Source organism: Blastomyces gilchristii (genome assembly GCF_000003855.2).
Source record: "Blastomyces gilchristii SLH14081 genomic scaffold supercont1.7, whole genome shotgun sequence".
Taxonomy (NCBI): domain Eukaryota; kingdom Fungi; phylum Ascomycota; class Eurotiomycetes; order Onygenales; family Ajellomycetaceae; genus Blastomyces; species Blastomyces gilchristii.
The window spans coordinates 1,373,104-1,396,775 of NW_003101676.1; the positions used below are offsets into that span (position 1 = coordinate 1,373,104).

Consider the following 23,672-nt stretch of genomic DNA (forward strand, 5'->3'; position numbering starts at 1 on the left):
TTACCCTTGCTTTGGTCGCCTCCTGCTCGCGATCTCGACTGCGATGAGGACTGTTACTCAGGATATCCTTTGTAAACAATGTCACATCTCGCTGGACTATTTACGGTTCCAGCTTTCGTGACTCTCCTCAATTCACCATTGCCATACTAGAGGAGTACAGACCATGAGGTCTTTCCCCATAATCGCGGCGCTGACAGAATCTGAGATCCCCCTCGTCATCTGCGCTGCCACGGCTAGTGTGACCGACGGTCGCAATGAAGGCGACGATGATCATGGATGAGTTGAAGCCGTCGACGGCATTCGGTTCGGGAAGGGCATTTAAACTGCAAGCACGCTATCTGCAACTTTGGGCGAAGAAAGCGCCTGTCAACACTTGCCTTCTCGTCCTGTTCCTTCTTCGCCTCCTTCCCCCCCCCCTTGTTTGTCAGTCAAGTCTCTCTCCTTTTTCTCTCATTTGTCGTCTCTCTTCTCTCTCTTCTCTCTCTCTCCCTCTCTTTTGTTCTTTTTTTTCTTGTTTCTCTCTCCCCCCCTTCTCTGTTCTCTCTCCTCCTTTCTCTCTCCTCCTCTCCCTTTCTTTCCTCCTCCTCCTCCTCCTCCTCCTCCTCCCCCACGGCGATCGCTTCACCACCAGCCCTTAACTTTTCTTGACACTCTTTAAACACAAAAGGTCTTAGATTCGTGTAATCTATCTCCTTTTTTATTTATTTATTTTATATATATATATATATTTTTTTACAACCCTATTTATTATTTATTTCTTTTACGGATTCGGTACGTACTGTACTGTCCTCCTATCGGGTCAACTCTTTCGAATCCCCACCAACTTCCGTCAGTCACCATGCGATCCATCATCTACCTCGCAGTCACCGCCTTTGCTGCCGTTGTGGCCGCCCAGAGCAATGGTAATCCTTTCAACGTCCCTAGTGACGGCTACCAATTCGTCGCTGGCCAGCCGACCACGGTCACCTGGGACCCTACCACCCCCGGCACCGTCTCCCTGAGGCTCCAGATGGGCGACAATGTCACTCCCCAAGATGGTATTCCCCTTGCCGGTGCGTATTATATATGATATACTCTCCCCCTCCATTTTCGTTCTTCTCTTTTCGCATCTCTCACCTGCAACTCTGTGTGTGCTGTGTGTGTTGTGTGTGTGCGCCGGCCAGATCAGGAATCTTTGGCTTAAAGCATGCGCGTGAGCCTGAAGATCCCCTAGTAGCCAGGAAAGAAAGAAAAGGAAAAAGGGCGGCGACGACCTCTTCATTCTTATCTATCTGTCCTGCAGGGGAAAAAAAAAAAAAAAAAAAGAATATTCTAACAAACATCCCCCCAATTTATATAGAAAACCTCCCCAACTCAGGCAGCTTCGAATTCACCCCCCCCGCCGACATCCCCACCGCCTCTACCTACTACCTCCAAATCATGGACGATGATCATCCCGAAAACTCCAACTACAGCCCCATGTTCTCCATCGGCGGAACCACCGGCACTGGCACTGCCCTGACCCCAATCAGCACAACTGCCACTGAAACCCGCACCACAGACACCTCCGACTCCTCCAGCGCCACGACCACCACCGCCACGACGGACTCGGCCAGCACCACCATGACCACCTCCGCCTCCACCACCACCAGCAGCTCCAGCAGCTCATCCGCCTCCTCCTCATCCACCCCGTCGCCGACCGGCGATGCCACCAACGCCCCAGACCCGAACAGCGCCATGTCCATCGCCCGCCCTGGCTTTATGCTCTCTGCTGTCCTGGCGCTGATGTCTTTCCTGTAAACTATCTTTCTTTTCTTTCCTTTTTCTTTCTTAATAGTTACAAACCCTTTTATTTATTAAAATTTAAATTCAACTATTCCCCCCCATATTCCCATATCATTTGACGGAGTGGGTGAGAGGCGAGGGGTTTTCCACCGTCTCAATCCACTTTCCAAATGCCATTACAATTCCTTCGATTCAATTCCATGGCGGTTCTCCTTTTTTTCTCAGCATGAACGCATCTGTGACTTTTGAAAGTGTTGTGTCTATTACATTAATCATCCAGTATTCTTGTTTCGTCAGTAGTCCTCTCAATAATATTTTCATTCGCCTTCTGCATCGCTGCTTGCATTTTCAATTGTGAAGTGTTTATATAAATTTAAAAATCTTTTTTTTTTTTTTTTTTTTTTTTTTTTTTTTTTTTTTACATCGCAATCTCCTTGTACAGTAACTAACCCCCCCCCCCCCCCCTTTTTGTATGTTATCCGTTATATAGTTACCTAGGTACAATGTACGTACATGTACATGTGCGCGCGTCCTGTATTGGCCGTTGGGAGGGAGGAAAGGCGCCAATACTCTTACAGCGTGTATACTCCGTAGTCAGGGTAGTTAGTTAGTTAGTTTACTGTGTACAGGACAATACTGAAGTTCTTGATGGCTGGAAGCGAGTATGTGGCCCCGAGGCAAGAAGGGTGCGCAGGGGGGGGTAGATATAGGTAGGTAGGTAGGTACGGGTGGGTACATAGATGGGTTGCTCTGGGTTCCCCGGTGTTGTTGGCTGAACCTCTTCCAATGCTCAATCGTTATTTAGCAGCTGCTATATATGCGCGTTCTGTCCCCTGGTCTGGTCTGGACAAAATGGGAACTGGAAAAAGAAAGAGCGGCAGGCATGAAGAAAACTTGAGGAACGAACGACATGGTAAAAATTACCCCAAAATCAAATCTACGAACGGTATCAATCAACCACCACACACCACCCCATCTAACTCCCCTTCGCTTCCCCCTTCTTCTTCACCCCCCCACCAGCCCTAAACGCCGCCGCACGCCGGGTACTCCTCGTCTTGGGCTTCCCAGCCCGCCCCTTGGCTCCACGACTCTTAGTCTTCACCTTAAACCCACCCGGCCCCTTATCCGGCCTCGCCCGGAAACCCTCAAAGACAAACGCGCCAGACCCCTTCCCACCATCACCATCACCACCACCACCACCACCACCACCACCACCACCGCCACCGCCACCGCCACCATGACCATTGGAGCCCGGGTTCTGCGCCATCCACGTCCTAGCCTTCCCCAACAGCCCCTCCGCACGGCCCTGGAAGCTCGCCTGCCGATCCCCGCCCCTGCGCACGCCCAGCGCAGTCTTGTTCGCATTCCCGCTGTCCCGCTTCCTACCATTGCCACGCCCCCTATCCTTGGCGCTCTTCAGCACCCGCTTCGCGCGCGTGACGCGCAGTCTGCGCGGCAGCAGCGGTGGGAATTTCTGCCCGTCCAGCAACAGCGCGGCCTCCACGGCATTCTCGTCGCGGAATTGGACGTAGGCGATCCCCTTGCCGATACGTGTGGCTGGGTCGCGCACGACGCGCACGGATTCGACGGGGCCTAGGACCGCTGGGCTGGTATTATTGCTCCTGTCGCCATTGTTATTGGAAGGCGCGGGCGTGGACGTGGATGGCTGCGCGGCGACGGTGCTGGCGCGCGCATGCTCGTTGAACGTGCGCCAGAGGCCCTCCTCCACGTCGGCGCGGGGGGTATTCTTCTTCTTCTTCTTCTTCTTCTCCTCCTCCTGTTGTTGTGTTGTTTGTTGTTGCTCCGCGTTGGGTGTTTCCTCGTCGACGAAGCCTCGTCGACGAAGCCTAGGAAGATGCAGCGCTTGTAAGCGCTTGTAAATCGACGGGCGCCGGGTGGGCGAACGCTTGTCGACGCGCAGATGCCTGTCGAGGATGACGCTGCCGTTTAAAGCCTGGGGGTGCTCGTCGTGCCGGCTGCCGGTGGTGGTGTAGAACTACGTATGCGTTTGTGCTGCGGGTGGTGGAGTCCATGAGCTCGCGCTTGGGGTAATGCAGCGCGTTTGGGCATTGATCGGGTGGCGAAGGCGGTAGAGCGGAAGCGGATTGATTCGATTTTATGGGGAGTGGCAGATTCGGGGAGGGAAGGGATGAAGGAAGAGAGGTGTCTGAGGAGGGTTTTCTTTGCGGATTTGGATTTGATGGCTTCTGTGGAGACGTTGGAGAGGAAGACGGTGCGGGCGGATTTGTCGAGGAGGGCGGCGTCGGGGTTGTTGGAAAGGGATTCGTGTAAGGGAGGAGGGCTGGCTATGCTGTCTTCGTTGCCCTCGTCGTTGCCTTCGGAGTCTGAAGAGTCGCTCTCCCTCCCGACGGTTTCAACAACTTTCCGCCGCTTTGCCTTCTCGCTTCGTCGTTTCTCGTCCTCCTTGGCATCCTCTTTCGCCACGCGCCGCATGTAGGATTCCTCTAAGTCATCTGCGCCGCCTCGTTTTCTTTTCCGTCCCTTTTCCGGAGTCAATGATTCATCATCAACATCCTCCATCACCTCATCACTGCTCTCCGATAGAGCTTCCTCGGCCGCCTCGTCCTCATCAGATGAGGAAGATTGCATGGCATTTCGTTCGCTGGTCCTCCCCTTGGGCTTTGACGTCGCCGCCAGATTAGCACTAGTGAATTGCGGAGCTTTCACAGGTCCAGCCTATGGTACAGAAAAGTTCGCAACCAAGTTAGTTAAACCTCTTGTAAAGTCAGAACCACCAACGCTCAATTGCGTTAAATCAAATAAATAAAAATAAAAATAAAATCGACAACTTCCAATCCCTTGAAAATACAAACAAGCATAGTCAGAGAAACTCACACTCTTCTCAAATAACGATGCAAGCATCGGATCCATGGCTGCCGTAGTATCCCCGCCGCCGGCCAAGAAAGGGAGTACTGAGCCATTGGCAGCCAGTGCGCTGCCTGCATTATTTTCCTCGCCTGCGGGCACAGCAGCCTTGGGCTGGGATTTTTGTTTCTTCCCCATCGTTCTTTTTTCCGGGTTTGTTGTTGTAAGTGGTATGGGCTTTTGGATTGATAACCAGTGAGTGTGTTAAACAATAATTCCGCCGAGCTTTGAACTTTTTTCGTTCCAAAGCGTTTTGCTTGGCATTAGACACAAAAATGCGACTAAGCCAAAACGGTACAGGTCATGTGATATAAAACTTGATTGAGGCTTGGCGCGGACAACATCAAAGACTTGTATCTCGGGGTTGACTACGTGTGATGGTTTAACGCTTATCAATTCGGTATATAGTTATATTTTGCCAAAGCGTGTTAGTGTGCAAGTTGGAAAGTATAACAGTTCAGGTAAGAATGGATGAAAACAATGGCAAGTGGCTCAGCTGTAATCTCTGATATAGAATGGTTCCACAAGCTGAGACTTCAAAGCTGGCGAACGCAGCCCCGGCATCAAAAGCCACGGAGAGCGTACGAGGAGAACAAGAAAGTATTCAAGACCTGAAACTAAGAACTCGGATATGGGCAGAGTATTCATGGGTGATATGCGCGTACTAACCTTAAAAGGCAATAATGGCGGCAAATTTGGCTATGACAGGCGCAGAACAAACCCGACAAGTGCGAGTGCGATCAAAGGTCTGTCCATGGTAAGAGTCTACATTTCCTGACACTGCAGAAGGTCGTCAAGCGCTAGATTGGTCCTCAATGGATGTATTTGAACATGAAATAGCACGGGTTTAAGGGAAGTCCGCAGTTGTATCTGCACCTTCCAGAGATCAGGAGCGTGAACAGAAAAAGACGGTGACAGGAAAACTAGCAAGATGTGTTCAAACCCCTAAATAAGGAAGAGCGAATTAAATATTTATTAACAGTTCTTATCGAAGCTGCTGATTTCATTACTCGCCTGATTGGAGCACAATGGATCCCAGGGGTGAGAATTCTGTGTTATAGAACGGTTCAGCTGAGAGGAAGGACACATCCATCCGATTCGGCAATCCGAGACTGCAGCCACGTGATCGGAGATTTCCAACCCGGTCACGGCAAAATGAATGTAGTCAGACGGGCGCACCAGTGGGGAGCCAGAAAACCTTGGAAGAGGGCCTTGGCAAAAGCGGTGAGCACTTTACGTATATTCATTGGGCAGAGCAGACACACAAAGATGGTGCTTAGTCATCTAAAAGTCAGTCGCCGCACTCGGAACGGCGGTATGTTTGCATTATTTGCTTGCTTGCTGGCAGATGACAGCAAGGGAGGTCACTTGAAGCAAAAGATCGCCGCTATTTTCGCTGTGTATTGAAACTTTGGTAATATGGATTCGCACGTCGGTGACAATACCTGTTCGGCCACAGCGATTGCCTGCGGCACAATACCTCCCTCCGAAGGACTAGGCTGCGTAAATTACAGTAACCGATACCAATCCCTGCTGTTTGGAGGGAAACAAATCATCATCGATACGCTGCCAATACACAGCCAAAGGAATCGCCTGGTCTTTCTCTCCTCGCACTCAGATCCTCCTGCTTGCTGCTTCTTTCCGCTCTCCCACACTCCTCCCTGCCATCGATTCACACTCCTCAGACCCTTCACGCTATCTCTCAGACTCCCGTATCCTCCAATTTAGCTTGATCTCAGCTGTACTCCTCGTTAAACTACCCCCCCTGTGCTATTCGCCGGGCTCCAGCTTCCTGCCCGCTTCCAACTCAAAACGCACCCCAGTCTTTTGCGAACAGCACTCCCACCCTCCCCCTCGCCCTGCCTTTCCCTCATCTACTCTGCACGACGTCGCAGAAGATCATCTACTACACGATATTGCTTCTTTGCGCTTCCCTGTGTCTCTCCAGCTGTCAAGTCTTGATTCCATTGTCGACCGCGAGCCTGTGGTGCACCACCGTTGCTGCGCTTCGAGCGCATAACCGACCAGGTACGTCAAGCCCGCTTTTTGTCGAAACAACATCTCCATACAACGTGGAGGAAAGCATGGAATAACTGGAGGCTCGCTGAGACCTCCTGGACTCACTTTGGGATATCTGCCGCCCCGGATATTTGACTGCTGCTTTTTTGCTCCTCGCCTCGTCATTGAGGTTGGGTCACCAGAATTGTTCAGTCAAAAACCCCTTCACCAGTCCAGTAGCTCTCCACAAACCTTCAAATTCCATCTACAAGGCTTTTAAGACTTTGGATTCTATTCAATATCATATATTGTGAAAGCGTCACTAACTCAATTTTCTTTTGGCCTGTTTCGCAGCTTTCGAAAAATCTTCACTCACGCCCTCCCGACCTAATCGGTTACTGAAACCACCAATCCAACTTGGTTGGACGTGCTCTCCCTCCCATCTTTGCGTTGAAATCAACGTAAATCATATATTCAATACCTAGATGGACTCCATAGAACCAGCGGAGTCGGCCACTCCCCTTGCACAATTGGCATCTGTCGCTGAAGCTGGGGTCAATGGCCGCGACACCGAGTATTCTATTGCGGACGATGCCCGTTCTAGTAGCCTGAGCGACCTTGACGATGCTTTAGACAACGACAATTTGGATATTGAATCCCCAAAACTTGAAAAGGTTGCGAGTGAAATTGACTCAGAAGCTGAAACAGAACGGATCGAAGAGTCTCCAAACCACCTGCGAAACCGCAGCAACATTGTGCTGAACGCGGGCATGTTCGAAACGAGTCCCAGCAAGCTAGCACAATCCACAACATATGACGAACTTAATGATGAAGATGACGAAACAGAAGCCTCTCCCACCAAACCACGGCGGAAAGTCAGTAGCAACGGCATACCAGCTACCGACAATGTTGCTGCCGCTGATGGGCCCGAACTACTAAGCGCTTCTCTTGAGGCCATTAGCAAAAAGCGTAAACGGCTCGACCTAGGAGGAGATGCTGGTTCTGAAGCAAGTGACGAAGAGCCTCTACGAAAACGTCGTGGCTCCGTTCCCGTGAGCGGAACAACTTCCAAGTCATTGCCAGACCTCTCATCGAGCCTTCCAAGCGGTGACGCCCTCCAAAAGAACAGCGAAACTTCCCCCGACGAGACTCCAGCCGCAGAGGAGACACGGAGCCTCGATGCGCGTGCCCCAGTTTCGAGGGGTAAACGAGGGAAGAAAGGCAAACGAAAGGGCAGAAACGCCAAACAGGTTTATGACGACACCGAAGCAGAGAGTGTTCCTCCAACGCGAGGTGCCGAACAAGATGTTAACGGCTTGGCTGATGAACCAGCCGCAGACGAAGAAGAACAAGCTGAACATGTCGATGAGGTGGATGACACGGAGGTCGTTTCGAAGGCGGAAGAAGAGTGTACGTATAACTGCTTGATCTATATTTTTTGCGCCAATCCCTAGCTCGTTGAGTCTCATTACTCACAACGAGAATAGTGATGAAGAAGTCCACGGCTATGGACCTTCTGGTTACACTTGAACGACAATTCGCAACGTTGCGCGATAGGTAAATTGTTGATCCATGCCGTCCCCTGAATATGGATTGTCTCTAATATGATTTGTTTGTGCTCGCTGTAGGATATACGATGAGAGAATCGCAAACCTCAACAATGAGCTATCACAACTCACTGAAGAGAATGCTACTCACCCTGAATACCTACGTCAGCTCAGTATAATCGAGAATTATCGAGATGAAAAAATCAAATACGAGAGAACCCTTTTCAAGTACAAGCTATCCTCGCTATTCAACAAAAGCCAGGCCGAGCGCTGCCAGGCAAACAGCTCTTACTTCCAACGGGCCCGAGATGTTCGTGAAAAGTATCTTGATGATGCTTCACGCCTACATTACCGAATTCAACAGGATAGATTCCAAAATGCCGAGGCTAGCCCCGACTTCTCTATTCCCTTCCCAACTCGCCGCTCACAACAAATTTCCCAACAAACTGCCTATAATAAGGAGGTTTCTATTCTCTCGGGCGTTGCGAAATATGTGGGCTTCCCAGCTGCTCCCGCTATCTTGCCGGCGCGACAAAATGAGACAGATGAGGATTTGGCCAAGATGGGGGTAAGTCCTCTAATACACGTCGGATGATAGAGAAATGTCGGGAGATATACTAAACAAAATTCTTGATTCAGATTGACCCACGTTCTATGAATGCGCCTCCCAACTTCCCCCGCCCATCCCACCCTCGCGGCACATTCACTGCAACACCATCGACAACGACACGCCCGGGCGCAGCGGAGGAATTCCTCGAACAGACACCATGGGCAAACCCACAACACTCCAGCCATGAGCAATATTTACAACAGCTTCAACAAATTAGGATGAATGAGCAGCAACATGGAGCGGATTATATATATGCTACCCCTGCTGCTCAACAGCGGGTCGTGGATCTACACGCGCCCAATGGGTCTGCTTCTACGATTCCAGACCATCCATCCGCGCCTAACTCTTCAGCCGCAAACACCCCGTACGTCGTTGAGCAAGACCGAACAGGCCACCCACATCATAATAATAACCGAGCGCTCACAACGGCTAGCGAATCCCCCTTTACCCGCCAACCCAAAACAGATGAAGCTGAAAGGATGTCAGGGTTTCGATCCCAAACCTCGTCTCCACTGGAAGTGCGGAAACCCAGTAACCCACGCCGGCCACAGTCGCGAACCATCTCTGGCCAGCGATCGCCCGTACACCCTCAGCACCCTCATAATCCTCTGTCAGAAGAGGTCGGGCCCTACCAAACTTCCAGCGCTACCAGAGATGGCAATCAAAACAACATCAATACCAACAGTAAACATAGCAATAACATCACTAACAATATCCAATCGTCCCCACCATCTTCAGCACGCCTGGGACTTTTCGGCGCTCCACCCCAATCTCGACGGGAACCATCTCCGCAATTACCGACTCCGTCCGCAGCCCCGAATCCAGAGCTACTTGGCTCCTCCACGTCAACAGCAGCAACAGCCTCTCGGCAACGGTCCGCGCCTCTGAACTCCATGCACCAAGCCGCTGGTATCACGGCAGGCGGATCTGGGAGGAGTCGGATGGGTGCGCGATGATAGTTCTGTTTTAATATATATACACGTATGCCTGAGGGAAATACATATCCCCGACCCTTCGTTAGGTCCATCCCCCGGAACGCGTGCAGCTTGCATCCCGCATCGCGGCATCCCCACGCACGCCCCGCGCGCGTCCATGCTCGTGCCTAACTTCGTGTAACCGTGAAACGTCAGTACCGGGGTTTTTTTTTTTTTTTTTATTTGTTTTATTTTTATGGGAATTCAACGTACGTGATACGAAACGGTCAGGCAGGGGCGGTGTGGCAACGCCTTACCTAAACGGGAGAGGGCTGAATTTTGGATGGGGTTTGGTCTGGTTATATATTACAGCTAATAATTTTCTTCTCTTCGCTCTGTTTACTTGTCTGCTAGGAGAGGTGGGGGAGCAAAGGCCCTGTTAGCAATTAACCTTTTTTTTGTTCTTGTAACTTGCATTTCTTTTACCTTTTCCCCTTTCCTTTTTTTTTTTTTTTTTTTTTTTTTTTTTTTTTTGTTTTTTGTTTTTTTTTTTGGGGGGGGGGGGGCATGCCGTGTGAATTTTGAGGGGTCGTTGAGGGTTGGTGCTGGCGGATTGTGGAAACGTTTCTTTTTTCAATTAATTTTTTTGGACAGTAAATAATACCCCGAGACAAAAAGGAAGTGGGCGTTTTTCAACCTTTTTGACATTTAATTCCACGGAAGTGTTATGACGGTGATTTAGCCATCATGATAGGATTACTTGGTATATGTATTTCCTCACGTTTTCAATATTTTTGTGATACTTTCTAAGAGATCATCTACCCTCTTAAAACGAATTAGAAGGGATGTATTTTATTCAATTTCAATTTTTTTCGTCATCGTAACCCTCGTGGTTTAACATAACATGCCGCTATGGGTCTTGTAAAGCATATATATAGAAGAAGAAGAAGAAGAAGAAGAAGAAGAAGAAAATTGAATGAACAATGCAAAATGAGCCTGGGGGCAGATATCAAATCCTTTCTCCCAGGGATTTGAGAGGAAAATTAGAATTTCCAGGATACATAGAACGCTCAAACCCAAAACCAAACCTCACTTCACCTCACATATGTATCCCGTTTCGAACCTCATTCCATCTCATTCTCTCCTCCCTCTCCTCCAAATTCCCTACGTAAACCACTCACACCCCGCGAATTGACAATTCGAATCCACACAATCCCTACAGACCTGCATCATCCTGTCGCCCTTGGGGTAATACATCTCGCAGACGGTATATCCATGGATTCTCTCTACGCAATTCGGCCGTAGCCTAGGGTCGCTTTCGCAGAAATGGGTTCTGCCGCATTGTTTGTTGAAGGGGTTTGGTGGTTCCGTTTCTTGGGGAGGGAACCATCGGTCTATTTATTGTGGTTGGTTTTTTTTGTTTTTCTAAGTTTTAGAAGGGCGGGAGAGTAAAAAATGAAATGATGAATATGGATGGAATGGGGGTGAGGTATGGGGTAGATGTGGAAGTGGAAGTGGAGTAGTAGAGGTATGGGACAGGAGTGTTTCTCTTTCTCTTTATTCTTTTTTTGAAACAGAGGCAGATGGGACAATTTGTTATTTGTTTTTATATTTTAAGAGAATATAAATTGCATGTATGTGCATGTGTATCAGGTCCATGTACTGTATATAGCAGAGTAGTGCAAAACGTACCTGGTCTACCTGGTCTGTCAGTAGTGGAAGACAGCACCCGAGGAGCCCAGAGCAGCAAGGCGAGGAAGAGGGCGAGGATCCGTGGGAATAAAGCGTTCCCCATGATGGCAGATTCGAGAAAAAGAATGACCGACTTATGAGGTTGATCGACACATTGCGGATCGGCACGCGCGCGTCAAGAGAAACGTCTCAGGTTCGGGCAACCATTCAAGCCCTAGAGTGGAGTGGGAAGATGGGACAGCAAGCGATGATCCTTATCTACGGGAACAGCAGAGACACTTATTAGCTGGGACGTTCCCCTGATAGCTAGTGGTCTCTAGTACTTACACAATATCAATTTTAACACTATTGTTGTTGTTGTTGGTCCACAGCGTGTCGTGCGGCACGGGTGTTTGGGGCCAGACGAAATGCTGCATGCAGCATCTAACGGGGGATATAACGTGAGGATGACTGCTGGGCTCTCGTCTCTTACAAACCTTCTTGAGTCGAAGGTCGAAGCGGGGGGTGCGCACGCATAGGGAAAGGAGAGGGAAAGGCGCCTGTTTTATATATAACAGGCGCTTGGTTGCAGACCGGCTCGATTTGGCGGTTGCTGGGTGTTGTGCTGTGTGTGCTGTGTGTGCTGTGTGTGCGGAACAAGCCCCCAGTCAAGCCTCCCTTCCCCCCGTCCCACGCCTGCACAAGCGTTTCTAACTAATTTATAGCTGCTAGGCATAGTATACCATCAATAATAAATGACAGAACGCCTTCCACGTTCCCAACCAACCAGCAACGACCACCTCAAGCACCTCAACCACCAGCTCTCTTGGCCCTGTCACTATCTCCAGGATCTCCTCCTCGTTCAAGTTCAAGCGTGGTTACTCCGCGGGGAGCACACCGAATACTGTCATCCTGCAGAGGCGGACTGCTCTTGGTGCCCTTGGCTCTGGTGGCTGGCATGGGCCTAACAAGCGACAGGCTAACTAATAGCTAGGGAGCGAACTAAACTAATCGAAGTGGATGCCACTGCGCGGGTAACTCTATCAAAGACCCGAGAAGAAATACCCGAGTCAATCAAGTACATGGAGGAAAAAACCGGTCTGTCTCCATACTGCATACACGAAGAAATTTATTAATAATTATTAGGATTTACGAAGAAACCTTAGGAAGATGCTAGGCACGGCGGATTTTTTACTTGATATTTCATTCCTTCCCACATAGTCAAGGAGGTTTTCGGTGCACGCCGAAAACTTGCAGCCTGTAAGAGTAGCGACCGAGACACACGAGCCAACAGAAAGAACAGTGGGACATGAGAATCAGGTGCATGTTATCGTTAACATGGGAAATGGGAGGAGGGCGTGTTTGGAACCTGGATATGGATATGAACAAGTAAGTGCGCAACTGGAGGAGAAACTCCTTTCTTCAACGGCGAGAACGGGGATGCCACAGAAACAACAACAGAGGCTGTTTATTATTCTAGGCATCGGCCGTCTCCGTTTTTGAGAATCCATTTTGCATAAAAGCCGGGCGGAATTAACATCGCAGAGAGCATATAAATGGATACTTCGTACGCCATAAGGGTGGTGTTCGGATGCCATTCATGCCACACAGCAGTGCTTTTCACCCCAAAAACCAGGGACTCTTTTGGGTATTTGGTTGAGTTCTGCCTACTTGGTGAGGGTGTTTGAAGCAAGGTTTAATTAAGCATGCTGTATGACTCCTCAGATGCAGATATGCACAAAGGAATACCACGCGCAAATATTCCCGAAACCGGTCTGCATGCTGCTTTCATACGTGTACGGAACGACACCCCCACGTTCCCTGGCGGTGAATAAATGAAAACGGCCAGATAACAAGATGAGCATGCATGATATTTGAGGTGAGACAAAGTGCGAAGGGAGGCGATGTTAATATCATATTTTTTCCCCTCAGCAACCCGATAGCACAAATGCACCTCCATTTTCCAGCTCTACGGGGGTCATTCTCCAGATGGCGGAGGGTATGGTTACTAGGCGAGTTACGAAGGGATCACACCCACCTCCCCTAGTCCAGATTTATGCTGGACAATATTGCAAATCACTCAACCGGGGAATCTCTTCGAGGAAATTGTCGAGATGTCAAGGGGACAGACATCTTTCGTAGAATTTGATAAGAATAATAATGATGTGCGCCTGACGAGGTTGAAAAGGGACATTTATCTCGTTTTTATTAGCAAATGCTAACATAAATTGTCAAGAGCCGTTCCTCGATCTAGACAGACAGTGACAGCATCCTATTCGACTAGGTTGGGTTTCTATTTGAGGGAGTGCTTTGCGTGACCTCTTCCATACTGAAACGGCTAGTTCTATTTCTATTTCTGCCCGCTTCACAGCTTCACCGCCTCTGTTGTGTAAGGGGAAAGGAATACTCCCCAGAGTGCTATCTAGAAGATTCAAGGTTTGATCAACCTTCTCTCCTCAGGGCAAGGTTAGGGCTGAATGTTAGGGCTGCTCTTTATCCAATCTTAACGAGGCATCGGCCATTAACCAGTGACCACCTTCAGCAAACCTACTCTGCCTGCCAGTGAGTTCTCCATTAGTTGGGCCTCGGCCTCTGGCATTACCGAATAGAGGGTGCTTCTATTTATTGGTGTTGGGAATGGGAACGCTTCGTTCAGGATGTTGAAGGGTGTTTGCACCCAGCAGAACGAGCAACAGCAGGAGCTGAGAGTCGTGATTTCACTATGTATGAAGAAGGCATATGGTATGTTGGCCGTCGTACTGAGGTACCCAACAGCCTATGTAGTAGGTAGGGAGGGTAGTAGCGATTCTTGGAGCAAGATGGCCCAGGCAGACAAGAGTTCTCAAAAGATCCGTGCAGCTTTGAGCGAGCACAATTACCCTTCTCCGAGGAACATTCTAATCATACCTAGTGACATGGAGAGAGTTGCGTGGATAGATTTTGATGTTGAAAACACTTATCCTGGCAGCACCTACATCAGAGCCTCAGAACGTGTGTTGAAATCAAGCTTGAAGCTGAAAGTATTGTCAGATTTTGGGCAGATGCTTGTTGGTGGCCCGAATATTTCACCGGTTGCATTGCCACTAACGAATTGTATAGGTAGATGACTAGAAGCAGGGTCCATCACGGAACAGAAAAACTAGGATAAATGGTGATTCTGAATGTGCACGTCTGGGCTTGAAATACACCTAGAGAGATAGAGAAAGAAAGGTGCGAAAGGAGTACTGTTGCTCCGAAGTTCCAGCCTGTTGCGCATTATATCCCCTAATGGGTTTCCAGCTGCCATTCATTATTCACCGCCAACATCGCGAGATACCCACGCTACAGAAAAACAACTAGATGACGTCCCCAGTATCAAGACCTCCGTATCTCAATTGGGCTACCTATACCGAGGCGGGGAATAAGTACTCGAACCCTGCTCTCAAGACTCACATGACCTCGTCACACCCTGGCGTCGCACAATTGCTCTCAACGCAGGATTTGCAGCGACTCAATTCCTCCGTTGGATCCTTCCCATTTTTCTGTTCGCACATGGCGAATCCTGTATCCCAGGACACACACCATCCCTCAGCCAGAACAGTCGGACAGAAGGTCCTGGAGGCGCAGACGCGGCTGGCGAGCTGACCATCTGCCATAAGTAATCCGTTCAGCTGAGGACAAGTGAATGACATGTCCAGCGGATTGGGTTGTTCATTTTCCCACTTACTTGCGAAGTTGACAGGGAATGCGAGGGCAAGTTCTACAGCCGTGTGGGTGCTGACAAGCATGGTACTGGCAAACGCTTTAAGCGAGAATTTCATGATGAGTGGATAGTTTTTGGGTTGTGTGATGAAAATGGTTCAGAATTGGAAGAATGAAGTCCCGCGGACGAATCTAGCTTGGTAGTTGTGGCATTGTTAGTTTACTAAATGGCAGATTTAAGAGGCATTCATCTCACCTGCGAGCAAATCGTTAGCCAGTAATATAGAGATTGCTGGTTGCTGGTGATAATCTGGACATTGGGACGAAGGAAAAAGGAACCTTTGAACGAGCAGATACCCCAATATTTATACTGACTGACAGACAGTGCTGAGGGGAATATTTAATAAGGCCTGGAGCAGAAAGCTGTGTCTCATACTCATCTCAATGCCTCGGAGTCCTTGGGTTGTTAACTCATAGACCCGTCTTAGGATGTAAGTATCCATATTGTGCATTGTACAGATACCCGTGGACATCATGTAATTTTTAATGAGTATAGTGTAAAATCCCTCGTTGGATGTATGCAATGAGCCAAACGTAAATCTCTCGGGTATAGACTGAAGTTGATATCTGGGCGGGATGATCTGCACCGCTCTTCCTGAAATCCCGGTAGATATCAAGATAGTAGGTATGCAGCTAACCACGAGGGCTATGTAATCGTGAACCAGAATACCTGCATCGACCTGGAAAAGCATCGAGTTGTGTGATTTTTAAGCTGCGGTTCACGGGTTGTGCCTTGTTACATTGCCATACCAAATAAGCTGGGTAAAAATGCGCAATGGTTCTCGCCTCTAAGTCCACATTTGAGCTTCTAAATTCTTCGGGGCAACGAGATTGAACGTTGCGGAGTGGGATCAAAGTCGAGAGCGCAGAAAAGGGGAATGTGCGGTCGAGGGTAGTATACAGAAGCTCCCGCGGCCGAGCAATAAATAGGCGAGCAGAGCATACATATTTTTGTCGCGTTGGTAGTAGGGTATATATGGTATATCTATATGCAATGAGGATAGAATTTCGATGCCAGACGAAAGAAATAGAGTATTTGTACACGAAGGAGAAAAACAGAAAAGGAAAAAAAAAAGTGGCTGCGGAACTAAGGAGAAGGAGAGAGTAGAGATTCGGGCGCAAAACTTCGATCAGAAGGGTAAGTGGCGGAACGCGCAATGGCAAGCCCTCTTCGTCTGGCCTGATGGGAGCCGTGGAAAAGCATTTCTTCCCATCCTCGCCCACCCAGACAAGCGTCCATAGTACTGGTCTTATAGTCGACCGACCCATTCTAACTCTCATTCTGCATTAAGACTCCTCTGCCCAGTGATCCAAGCAAGAATGATAACATCATTCAACCCCAAAATTGATTTCTTTTCCCGACAAATCAGAAAACCCATTTAACGCCAGACCGTTGGAAATGAATATCAGAGGGGAGGTAACTGAGTAGCCCTCTAAACTCCGGGTAGGTGGCTATGGGCCATAGGTGGGTGAGGGGTTAGGCAATATATTACACGTAGGCGGAAATTCGTAGTTATTTCGTCCCCTGCGACGGGGCTGGGCTGGCCTTTTTCTTTTCTGGAAGCTGCACGTCTGAAAAATCATCTTGTCCGACAGCATTTATGGTGAAAGCATCTACAAGCGCATCACGATTAGACCACGCCAAGATAGTCAGCAGGAAGACCGAGGGGTGGAATGCATACAAACGCCTATACAGAGGCCGAACAATGCGAGCCCAGTAACAGCATTTTTAATCAGATACGGCCGTCGGGCGCGGATGAGCGCGGCACCCGCTCTGTAGTCCTTATCGTAGTAAGAGGATTTGAAGCTATTTGAGCAAGGTTGGTTAAATCGCGACTTCGTTCAGTGGAAGATCGTCCCTGATAAGATTCGCGACAAATGGAAACTTACATCGTCATGATAGAGAGAAATAGCTATCTAGATGCCAGTAACCTTGTGTTCTCCAAAGAGGGACGGAGTGGAAAAATGTCGATTTCAATCCTTGTCTGTCCCGTAGATGTAATAATTAATGATATCGGGATCTGCGGCGAGGATTTCTCCCCGCAGAGAAAACCTGTCATCACGTGATTGATCACTGTCCATCCATCTTTCCCCGTGGGAAAATCCGAGCTTGGGCTAGTATCAAGAGGAAATTGTAGAGATAAACAAACCTTCTTCTTTACCAACTTATTCTTCCTATCTTCATGCGTCTGAAAAAGCAACAAGCTGAGCGGCAACGCTTGTCGCGGTTTAAACTTGTAGGCGGTTATAGGCGCGCGCCTAAATGAACCGAAACAGGCTAGCGTTATCATTCCTGAGCTTCATCTACGCTCTCAGACTTCGCGACTTGCTCCAAAACAAGAAGTTCAATCAACACACATTGCTCGTCACCGCTATCAGCTCAGCGATTAAGGCTAACTAGCTAGCTTTTACTTTATTTTCTCTATGTAGCATTCACTTTTTCCTTTTAAGCTATCGCTCATTGCAGGTAGTAAATAGGCTCCCCTTCTGAGCCTCTCCGACGTTATCGCCATTTTCTCCAAGGTCGCAGAGCCATTCAGCTCCACCTCCCCTGTCACCCACGGTCACTCCTCGTCGATAACCCACAATTTCGGCTCCTACGCCTCCTACTAAATTAATACTACTTGATTTCTCCAGTTAGAATTAGTATACAAAACGCTCCCGGATTTAGCATTCGTGGCCTTGGGACCTGCCGCTGGGATCAAAAGTCGCCATGGCTCTGCCTTTCGACAATCTCGCGGAGCAGATGTCCCAGCTGGACACTGCTAGGAATGTTGTACTTGGCGATGCGGCTTTATATCCTCAGATCGTTCAGGGCATACTTCCAATAATAGGCGCAAAAGCACGTTTAGAACTTCGGAGATGGGGCGCCGATTTCCTAGCAGAGACGTTTGCCAGCCCCGCGCTGGCCCAACAACCGAAGCAGAAGCTGAGTACACTGGTGATCCAGACATTGTGGGAGCTGTTGGAGAACCCAGATGAGGATGCCAGTGTCGTAAGGGGTGTGATTCAAACTGCTGCGAGTATTTACCCATTGGTGTTTAGAACTATGTATGTCAAACCCTTGGCACCCCAATCCCTTAAATCCCTAAGTTATTGGAATTTTGGACATCGAAGTAGTGTGGGAGAGGCTAGATGGCCGACTCTCACTATCAAGGCAGTAGTTCTTTCATTATCACGGTAGTATGGGATCTGATTTCATCCTTTTTTTTTACTAGCCTTGATAACCCCGACGAATCTGCATTGTGGGAGAAAATGACAGGCATTAAGCAAAATATTTTAAAGCGATGGGACACTGCTTCAAATAACATCAAGGTTTGCTGTATCAAATTCGTCCAGAAGGTGGTGCAGGTCCAAACTACTGGCGTGATTTCAGATCCAAGGGTATGTATGGCATGATACAACTTTGTATGGTCTAGAGATACTAAGCAGATCTACAGCGTCCTGAACAAAATGAAACATCCCTATCAATTGTGCCGAGAAATCATCCGCTTATACCACTACCTAATCTTGAAGCGGAAGCTTCTGGTTTGCTAGATAGGCTACTCAACGTTTTCTATGAAAATTCGAGGTGTGTATCCGAATGCGGTTGTACTGATAGTAAGATAAGCCAGCATCCTACTAACAAGTATAGTGATCCTATCTTGGTCAACGCGACGCTAAATTGCCTCCCTATTCTGATACGCACTCGACAGTCCATTTCAAGTAAGATTGTAAATGCGATTCTAAACTTCAACCCCCTTAAACAAGCGAACGCGCCAATGACTCCTTCAATTCGAGTAAATATCAAGTCCATGGAACGGACCACGAGAGCATTGCTCATCAATTTAATGAAGAGGTACGTAGTTAGGCTATGTAAGATCGTAACTAGTTTCTAATCAGTGCTCTTAGGAACCCAAATCATCCTCTCGCGAGCCGTGTACAGCAATATTTGGAACGATTGGCACAGTCGCGGAATGACATATTCGAGGACGCATCGAAGAAGCGAGCGCTACCGAGCGAGCCCACTGATCTTGTAGACAGCGCAAAGCGTGCAAGACTTGGTGTGGACACTCCACCTCAATTAAAGATCCCTCCCATGCCCCCTGGCCCAAATTCTTTTGCTCAGCTCTTCACATTGACCGATGATGTTGGTTTGACATCCTTCGATGTCAAGCAGCTCCCCGCGGATTTAATTGTCAAAATCACCGTTCCAGTTCTTAGTCGAGTTGACCCTGAGGCGTTAGATCAAGCTATTGGTGTACGTATCCTTCGAATCATATATGTCTGCAAGGAGAAAATATGACTGATGTTTTTGATATCTAGGCCGTTCGATCCCGTTACCTCACATTATCCAAGAAACAAATCTTCGAACGTCAGGCCTCGCAGTCTGCCGCTCCGTCAGCAGCAGCAGGAGTAGAAGAGGAAGATGAGTATGAACCAGAATATCAGCCAATGGACATTCCGGCTGCGACACAAGCGCCAGCGGGACCTTCCGCTGCTGAAAACGAAGAATTCCAACCAGATCTTGTCGCCCTTGGTCCTTTTGTACTCCCCCAGCCACCGCCATTATCAGGGTCAGAGGCCGCTGCAATTGGTAAAGGAGCAATTGAAAGGGTTTTTAGCATGATTTCCACCTTAGAGCAACCGTCAAAGGCACTCAAAGGCTCTCAGAAGCCAGGTTTCGGGAGACTGGCTGCCAGCTCATTTGATCGGGACTCTTGGCTAGTCCTACTCACTCGAATGGCAACTCGAGCTTCGGCTGGCCTGGAGGTAGATGAGACGGATGAACTTATTAAAACTGAAGGCGGCCGCCCATCGTTGTCGAACCAACGTATCAGCATGGCAGACGGCATCAGGGAAATGTTATATCGATATGTCCTTGAAGATTTTCGTGTTAGAATCAACGTCGCAATTTCTTGGATGAACGAAGAGTGGTACAATGACCAAATACGACTGAAATATGCAACCTCAGAGAGAAAGAGTGAACATAATGTTAACGTTCCGAAACACTATGACAAATGGGTTATGAGGCTACTAGAAGGCATCTTGCCTTATTTGGACGCGAGAGATAAGGTCCTGATTAGGTTTCTAAGTGAGATACCAGAACTCAGCCCAAAGCTTGTGCAAAAGACGAAGACGTTAGCAAATGACCCTGAACGTGTCACACTATGCGTTCAGGCCCTTCAGTAAGTAAAATGCCGTATCGCTTGGAATAGGTGAATCGATTAATGCTAATAAAACCATAGCTACCTTGTCCTCGTGCGGCCTCCTGCAAGGAGTCTTTGCTTAGATGCTCTCCAAGACCTCTATACAAAAGGTAAAAGAAGAGTCCTAAAGCCTCTCCTCCCTCACGTACCTCATTTCTTTAACCTTTTCCCGTATAATGACATATCTAACCACCCTTACCGAATTATATAGTGGAAGAAGCACGCCCCCTCATTACAAAAATCCTTTTCAAATGGCGACCCCATGCCCTTCCAAAGCAAGACTCTACTTCAAAGCCCAACCCCACGTCGACGCAATCTCCACCCACCGCCACATCGTCTACTGAACAAGGCCAAAGCGCCCACCTCAATCCCACCGCCGTGGCTGGGGATAACACGTCAAATGGTGTAAAGTCAGAGCCAGGAGCTGGCACCGTCGATGTTCAAAACCAGCATGTCAAAGCTGAGCCTGAATCGATGCCAAACTCAATCCAGGGCAGCACACAGCAACAGGAGATGAAAGCCTCGGACGATATGGGGGCTTCGTCATCCACTGCCACCCCCGCACCGAGTTGAAACGCCGTCATCGCCAGACAGCATGATGTATGTGCATTTAACTGGGGAAGGTCTCTGCTGTCTTCGCCTCGTGCTATTCCCCGTTGTATTACTGCTCCATGGACAACTCATTTCATGAAATGGATGGCTGTATGCATTTATCACTTAGACGAGACATATCCAGAGGGTAATGCATATAGATATGCAATTATGAGGATTTGGAAGTAATTTGGAAGTGGAATGACAACAAGAATAGCTGCGATTGGGCGGCAAACCTAGTCAAAGTCAAATATGGAGGTATCTCGGCCAGATTCTCCTGGGTTTGGATTGAGCTGTGCAATTAATTGAAGGTCTCTGTTCCTTTCGCTTATCATCAAAGTAATAGGTTACTAGACATAAGGGGTATAGTGTAGTTATTTCTATGGGGAATCGAGGCGGAGAATGAGATGAGAAAATAGTACTTATAATCCCTAAGAGAAAAGGGTTTGGAAAATATCATTAGAAAAGCCTAGAACACAACATAGGTATCTAGTGAAGGGCAAATAAAGTCATATATAGGAGCAGGCCGTAGGCATGAATATTAAATGGAGTGAGTGGTCTTTCGAGACTCCTTGACGCGGACGAAGCGAACTTCTCGGAGGGAGCGAAGAGGCGATAAAGAGGATCCGTGGTAGAAACCAGCATTATTTAAATTCCGTAGGCCCACGAGCTGGCCGGTGTGATAATACTGAATCAGGTTAATTTGTTTTCATTTGCAGGCTGTGATGCCTTCTGCTTCTGAACCCATTCCAGGGTATACTGCGTGCAAAAGATGTAAGGATCGTGCCCACTCCTCTGCCGTGCTGCATAGCAACGCATCAGAACTTCCTCTGCCTCACCATACTTCTGCTCGATCGCCAGCACCACACCGAGATAATCATTCCAATCCAAAAAGTCCGGGTCCGCGATACCTCCACTCTCCGCTCTGATATTTATCATCTGGCTCAACACCTCATTAGCCCTCTGCCACTTGCCCTGGCCCTTATAGGCGAGCACGATGTTCGTCATGCTGCCTAGCGTGCTAAGATGCGCGGGATTCATCTCCGAAAACTTCATTCCGACAGTGTCATTTAGTATTGCTTCAGCTTCTCGAAACTTGCCTTGGCCACCCAAGACTGCCCCGAGGTTGTTCATGTGGTAGATGGTCGTGGGGTGCATGTAACCTAGCTTCCGCTGAGCTTCGCGATACAAAGGAGTGATGATGGCTTCAGCTTCTGCAAACCTCGATTGCATGATCATCTCTACCCCAGCGTCTTTCAACTTGGTATTGGTCATATCTTTAGACCTCACGTCGCATGTCCAGGGATACCAATTGATCTGCTGAATGATGTGATTCTGGATGAATTCTGTGCGGGCCGGTTCTGTCGTGGGAGGAGCAGAGACCGCACCGAAGGTGATGAATGCTGACTGGATGGGATGCACTAGGGTTATGTCGAATAGGGATATATCGTACTTGTCATGCATAGTACATGACTGCGGGTTTACGATGCGCCTGCCACTATCTGTCTGAGGCGGTGGCGGAGGTGGCCGCTCATGCGGCTGTGGTATTGGGCCGGAGGATATCGGCTTCATATCAAGCATTTGGCTCGGGGGTAGCACATATGGCTCTTCTGCACAATGTAAGCTGCTTAGAACACATCCACGTTATGAGTCCAAGATCGACCCGCAAAGATAAGAGGCTTTCTCTTGATTGGGGGGCTGTAGGCAAGATGAGAAGGATGAAGGGCATTCGAAACAATAGCAGAATCGAATGATCTATCGCATTATTAAAGCTACTCACCAACATTAACACTCTCCCCAGATTGCTCCTTGCGGAAAAGCTTTCGTAGAACCATTATGAGAATGTCTGCTGATGAAGAAGTCGGTTGGACTGGATTCGGAGAGACACTGGCAACGTTCACAAGAAAAATGTCAAATCTCAAGTTGGTTTCTATCCAATAAATTTGGATGATTGTCAGTAAATACCGAGGGAAGGTTTTCATCGGAAACAGGCTGCGCCTGGATATTCATAACGTCTTCACTGCAGACAAACCATCGTTTTTGCTCATGGGCACTACATGCCCAGGAAACTGCCCCGCACATCGCTGATAACTAGGTGTGCGCCCTCGTATTCAGCACTTAGTTCGTCTTGCAAAAAAGCAGGGCATTGGCAGTGGTTGTGACGCATCATTGTGCAAGCAAATCTTGACCTAATCAACACTTCATGCATGGGAGTAGCTTTAGTCGTTTGAAACTGACCCCCGGACCCGTTGCGTTCGTTATGAAGGCATACCTTTCCGGCAGGGCAAACTGTTGCAGGTTCGCCAGCTGCGAACAACGTTAGCGCCAGAGAGAAGCTTGAGTGAAAGGGGGGGAAAACGGAAGTACGTACGTAATTAAGATCCTTGACAGAGCTCTTTAAAACAACTTCCTGGTAATTTAAAGCGCATATTCCATAGGCTCTTCTCGGCTTTCGTATTGCATCACATTAAAAATTCGTCGTATCAAGCTTGTAAACGGTTGCCTGGTGCGGTGTTGGGCTTAGGAGAAAGGCCGACATTTGTTGCATAATGCATGTAAATCAGATCCAAAATGTGCAGACATATAAGATCAAGTGGCATCCATTTGAAAGAAACCAAATGAATAGGGAAGCTAGATAATTAGTGATAAACAGTAATAAATAAAAGTTATTAAGAATGTTCCGCTGGAGCTCCTCTCAGGAAACAGAGAATGTGTAAAATAAATCTATACCACAATTTATAGCCAGCCAATTTTGTTGGCA

General features: G+C 48.4%; 10 protein-coding genes across 13 annotated transcripts; 5 read left to right on the forward strand and 5 right to left on the reverse strand.

The window, feature by feature from the left end:
- Window positions 1-838: 838 nt before the first annotated feature.
- Window positions 839-1,779, forward strand: BDBG_04225 (uncharacterized protein; the record flags this gene model as incomplete). The annotated part of the gene is made up of 2 exons (XM_031721582.1): window positions 839-1,052; window positions 1,340-1,779. 2 exons carry the CDS (start codon window positions 839-841, stop codon window positions 1,777-1,779), a joined length of 654 nt encoding a protein of 217 aa, XP_031578190.1.
- Window positions 1,780-2,740: 961 nt separating this feature from the next.
- On the reverse strand, window positions 2,741-4,788 carry BDBG_04226 (nucleolar protein 12; the record flags this gene model as incomplete). The annotated part of the gene is made up of 3 exons (XM_002625311.1): window positions 2,741-3,627; window positions 3,765-4,461; window positions 4,621-4,788. The coding sequence occupies 3 exons, from the start codon at window positions 4,786-4,788 to the stop codon at window positions 2,741-2,743; spliced, it is 1,752 nt and encodes a 583-aa protein (XP_002625357.1).
- A 493-nt stretch (window positions 4,789-5,281) lies between these two features.
- BDBG_16988 (uncharacterized protein) lies at window positions 5,282-5,428 on the forward strand (the record flags this gene model as incomplete). The annotated part of the gene is made up of 1 exon (XM_031724817.1): window positions 5,282-5,428. One exon carries the CDS (start codon window positions 5,282-5,284, stop codon window positions 5,426-5,428), a length of 147 nt encoding a protein of 48 aa, XP_031578191.1.
- A 343-nt stretch (window positions 5,429-5,771) lies between these two features.
- BDBG_04227 (uncharacterized protein) lies at window positions 5,772-10,557 on the forward strand. The gene is made up of 5 exons (XM_031721583.1): window positions 5,772-6,678; window positions 7,003-8,058; window positions 8,136-8,205; window positions 8,277-8,763; window positions 8,835-10,557. The coding sequence occupies exons 2-5, from the start codon at window positions 7,134-7,136 to the stop codon at window positions 9,759-9,761; spliced, it is 2,409 nt and encodes an 802-aa protein (XP_031578192.1). The 5' UTR covers window positions 5,772-6,678; window positions 7,003-7,133; the 3' UTR covers window positions 9,762-10,557.
- Window positions 9,884-13,676, reverse strand: BDBG_04228. Of its 2 annotated transcripts, XM_031721584.1 has the most exons (5): window positions 12,586-13,165; window positions 11,739-12,501; window positions 11,412-11,669; window positions 10,037-11,113; window positions 9,888-9,911 (listed from the first exon to the last, which is right to left on the reverse strand). In XM_031721584.1, exons 3-4 carry the CDS (start codon window positions 11,512-11,514, stop codon window positions 10,884-10,886), a joined length of 333 nt encoding a protein of 110 aa, XP_031578193.1. In that variant the 5' UTR covers window positions 11,515-11,669; window positions 11,739-12,501; window positions 12,586-13,165; the 3' UTR covers window positions 9,888-9,911; window positions 10,037-10,883. The 2 variants fall into 2 exon arrangements, with proteins under 2 accessions (XP_002625359.1, XP_031578193.1); XM_002625313.2 differs by having other exon boundaries at window positions 9,884-9,907; window positions 9,993-11,113; window positions 11,739-13,676.
- BDBG_04229 lies at window positions 10,793-15,320 on the forward strand (the record flags this gene model as incomplete). 3 transcript variants are annotated; one of them, XM_031721586.1, is made up of 5 exons in its annotated part: window positions 12,359-12,488; window positions 12,537-13,869; window positions 13,933-14,132; window positions 14,175-14,437; window positions 14,490-14,501. In XM_031721586.1, the coding sequence occupies exons 3-5, from the start codon at window positions 14,048-14,050 to the stop codon at window positions 14,499-14,501; spliced, it is 360 nt and encodes a 119-aa protein (XP_031578194.1). In that variant the 5' UTR covers window positions 12,359-12,488; window positions 12,537-13,869; window positions 13,933-14,047. The 3 variants fall into 3 exon arrangements, with proteins under 3 accessions (XP_031578196.1, XP_031578194.1, XP_031578195.1); XM_031721587.1 differs by lacking the exon at window positions 12,359-12,488 and having other exon boundaries at window positions 13,246-13,555; window positions 13,627-14,132; XM_031721585.1 differs by having other exon boundaries at window positions 10,793-12,488; window positions 12,537-12,779; window positions 12,871-15,320.
- BDBG_04230 (uncharacterized protein) lies at window positions 14,819-15,190 on the reverse strand (the record flags this gene model as incomplete). Its single annotated transcript, XM_002625315.1, has 2 exons — window positions 14,819-15,018; window positions 15,097-15,190. The coding sequence occupies 2 exons, from the start codon at window positions 15,188-15,190 to the stop codon at window positions 14,819-14,821; spliced, it is 294 nt and encodes a 97-aa protein (XP_002625361.1).
- A 1,324-nt stretch (window positions 15,321-16,644) lies between the features above and the next one.
- BDBG_04231 (uncharacterized protein) lies at window positions 16,645-17,029 on the reverse strand (the record flags this gene model as incomplete). Its single annotated transcript, XM_002625316.1, has 3 exons — window positions 16,645-16,745; window positions 16,814-16,938; window positions 17,022-17,029. The coding sequence occupies 3 exons, from the start codon at window positions 17,027-17,029 to the stop codon at window positions 16,645-16,647; spliced, it is 234 nt and encodes a 77-aa protein (XP_002625362.1).
- Window positions 17,030-17,276: 247 nt separating this feature from the next.
- Window positions 17,277-23,593, forward strand: BDBG_04232 (mRNA cleavage and polyadenylation specificity factor complex subunit). Its single transcript, XM_031721588.1, has 8 exons — window positions 17,277-18,182; window positions 18,350-18,515; window positions 18,572-18,702; window positions 18,766-18,969; window positions 19,023-19,371; window positions 19,437-20,299; window positions 20,360-20,430; window positions 20,532-23,593. Exons 1-8 carry the CDS (start codon window positions 17,845-17,847, stop codon window positions 20,891-20,893), a joined length of 2,484 nt encoding a protein of 827 aa, XP_031578197.1. The 5' UTR covers window positions 17,277-17,844; the 3' UTR covers window positions 20,894-23,593.
- Window positions 21,605-22,746, reverse strand: BDBG_04233 (uncharacterized protein; the record flags this gene model as incomplete). The annotated part of the gene is made up of 2 exons (XM_002625318.2): window positions 21,605-22,521; window positions 22,692-22,746. The coding sequence occupies 2 exons, from the start codon at window positions 22,744-22,746 to the stop codon at window positions 21,605-21,607; spliced, it is 972 nt and encodes a 323-aa protein (XP_002625364.1).
- Window positions 23,594-23,672: the final 79 nt, after the last annotated feature.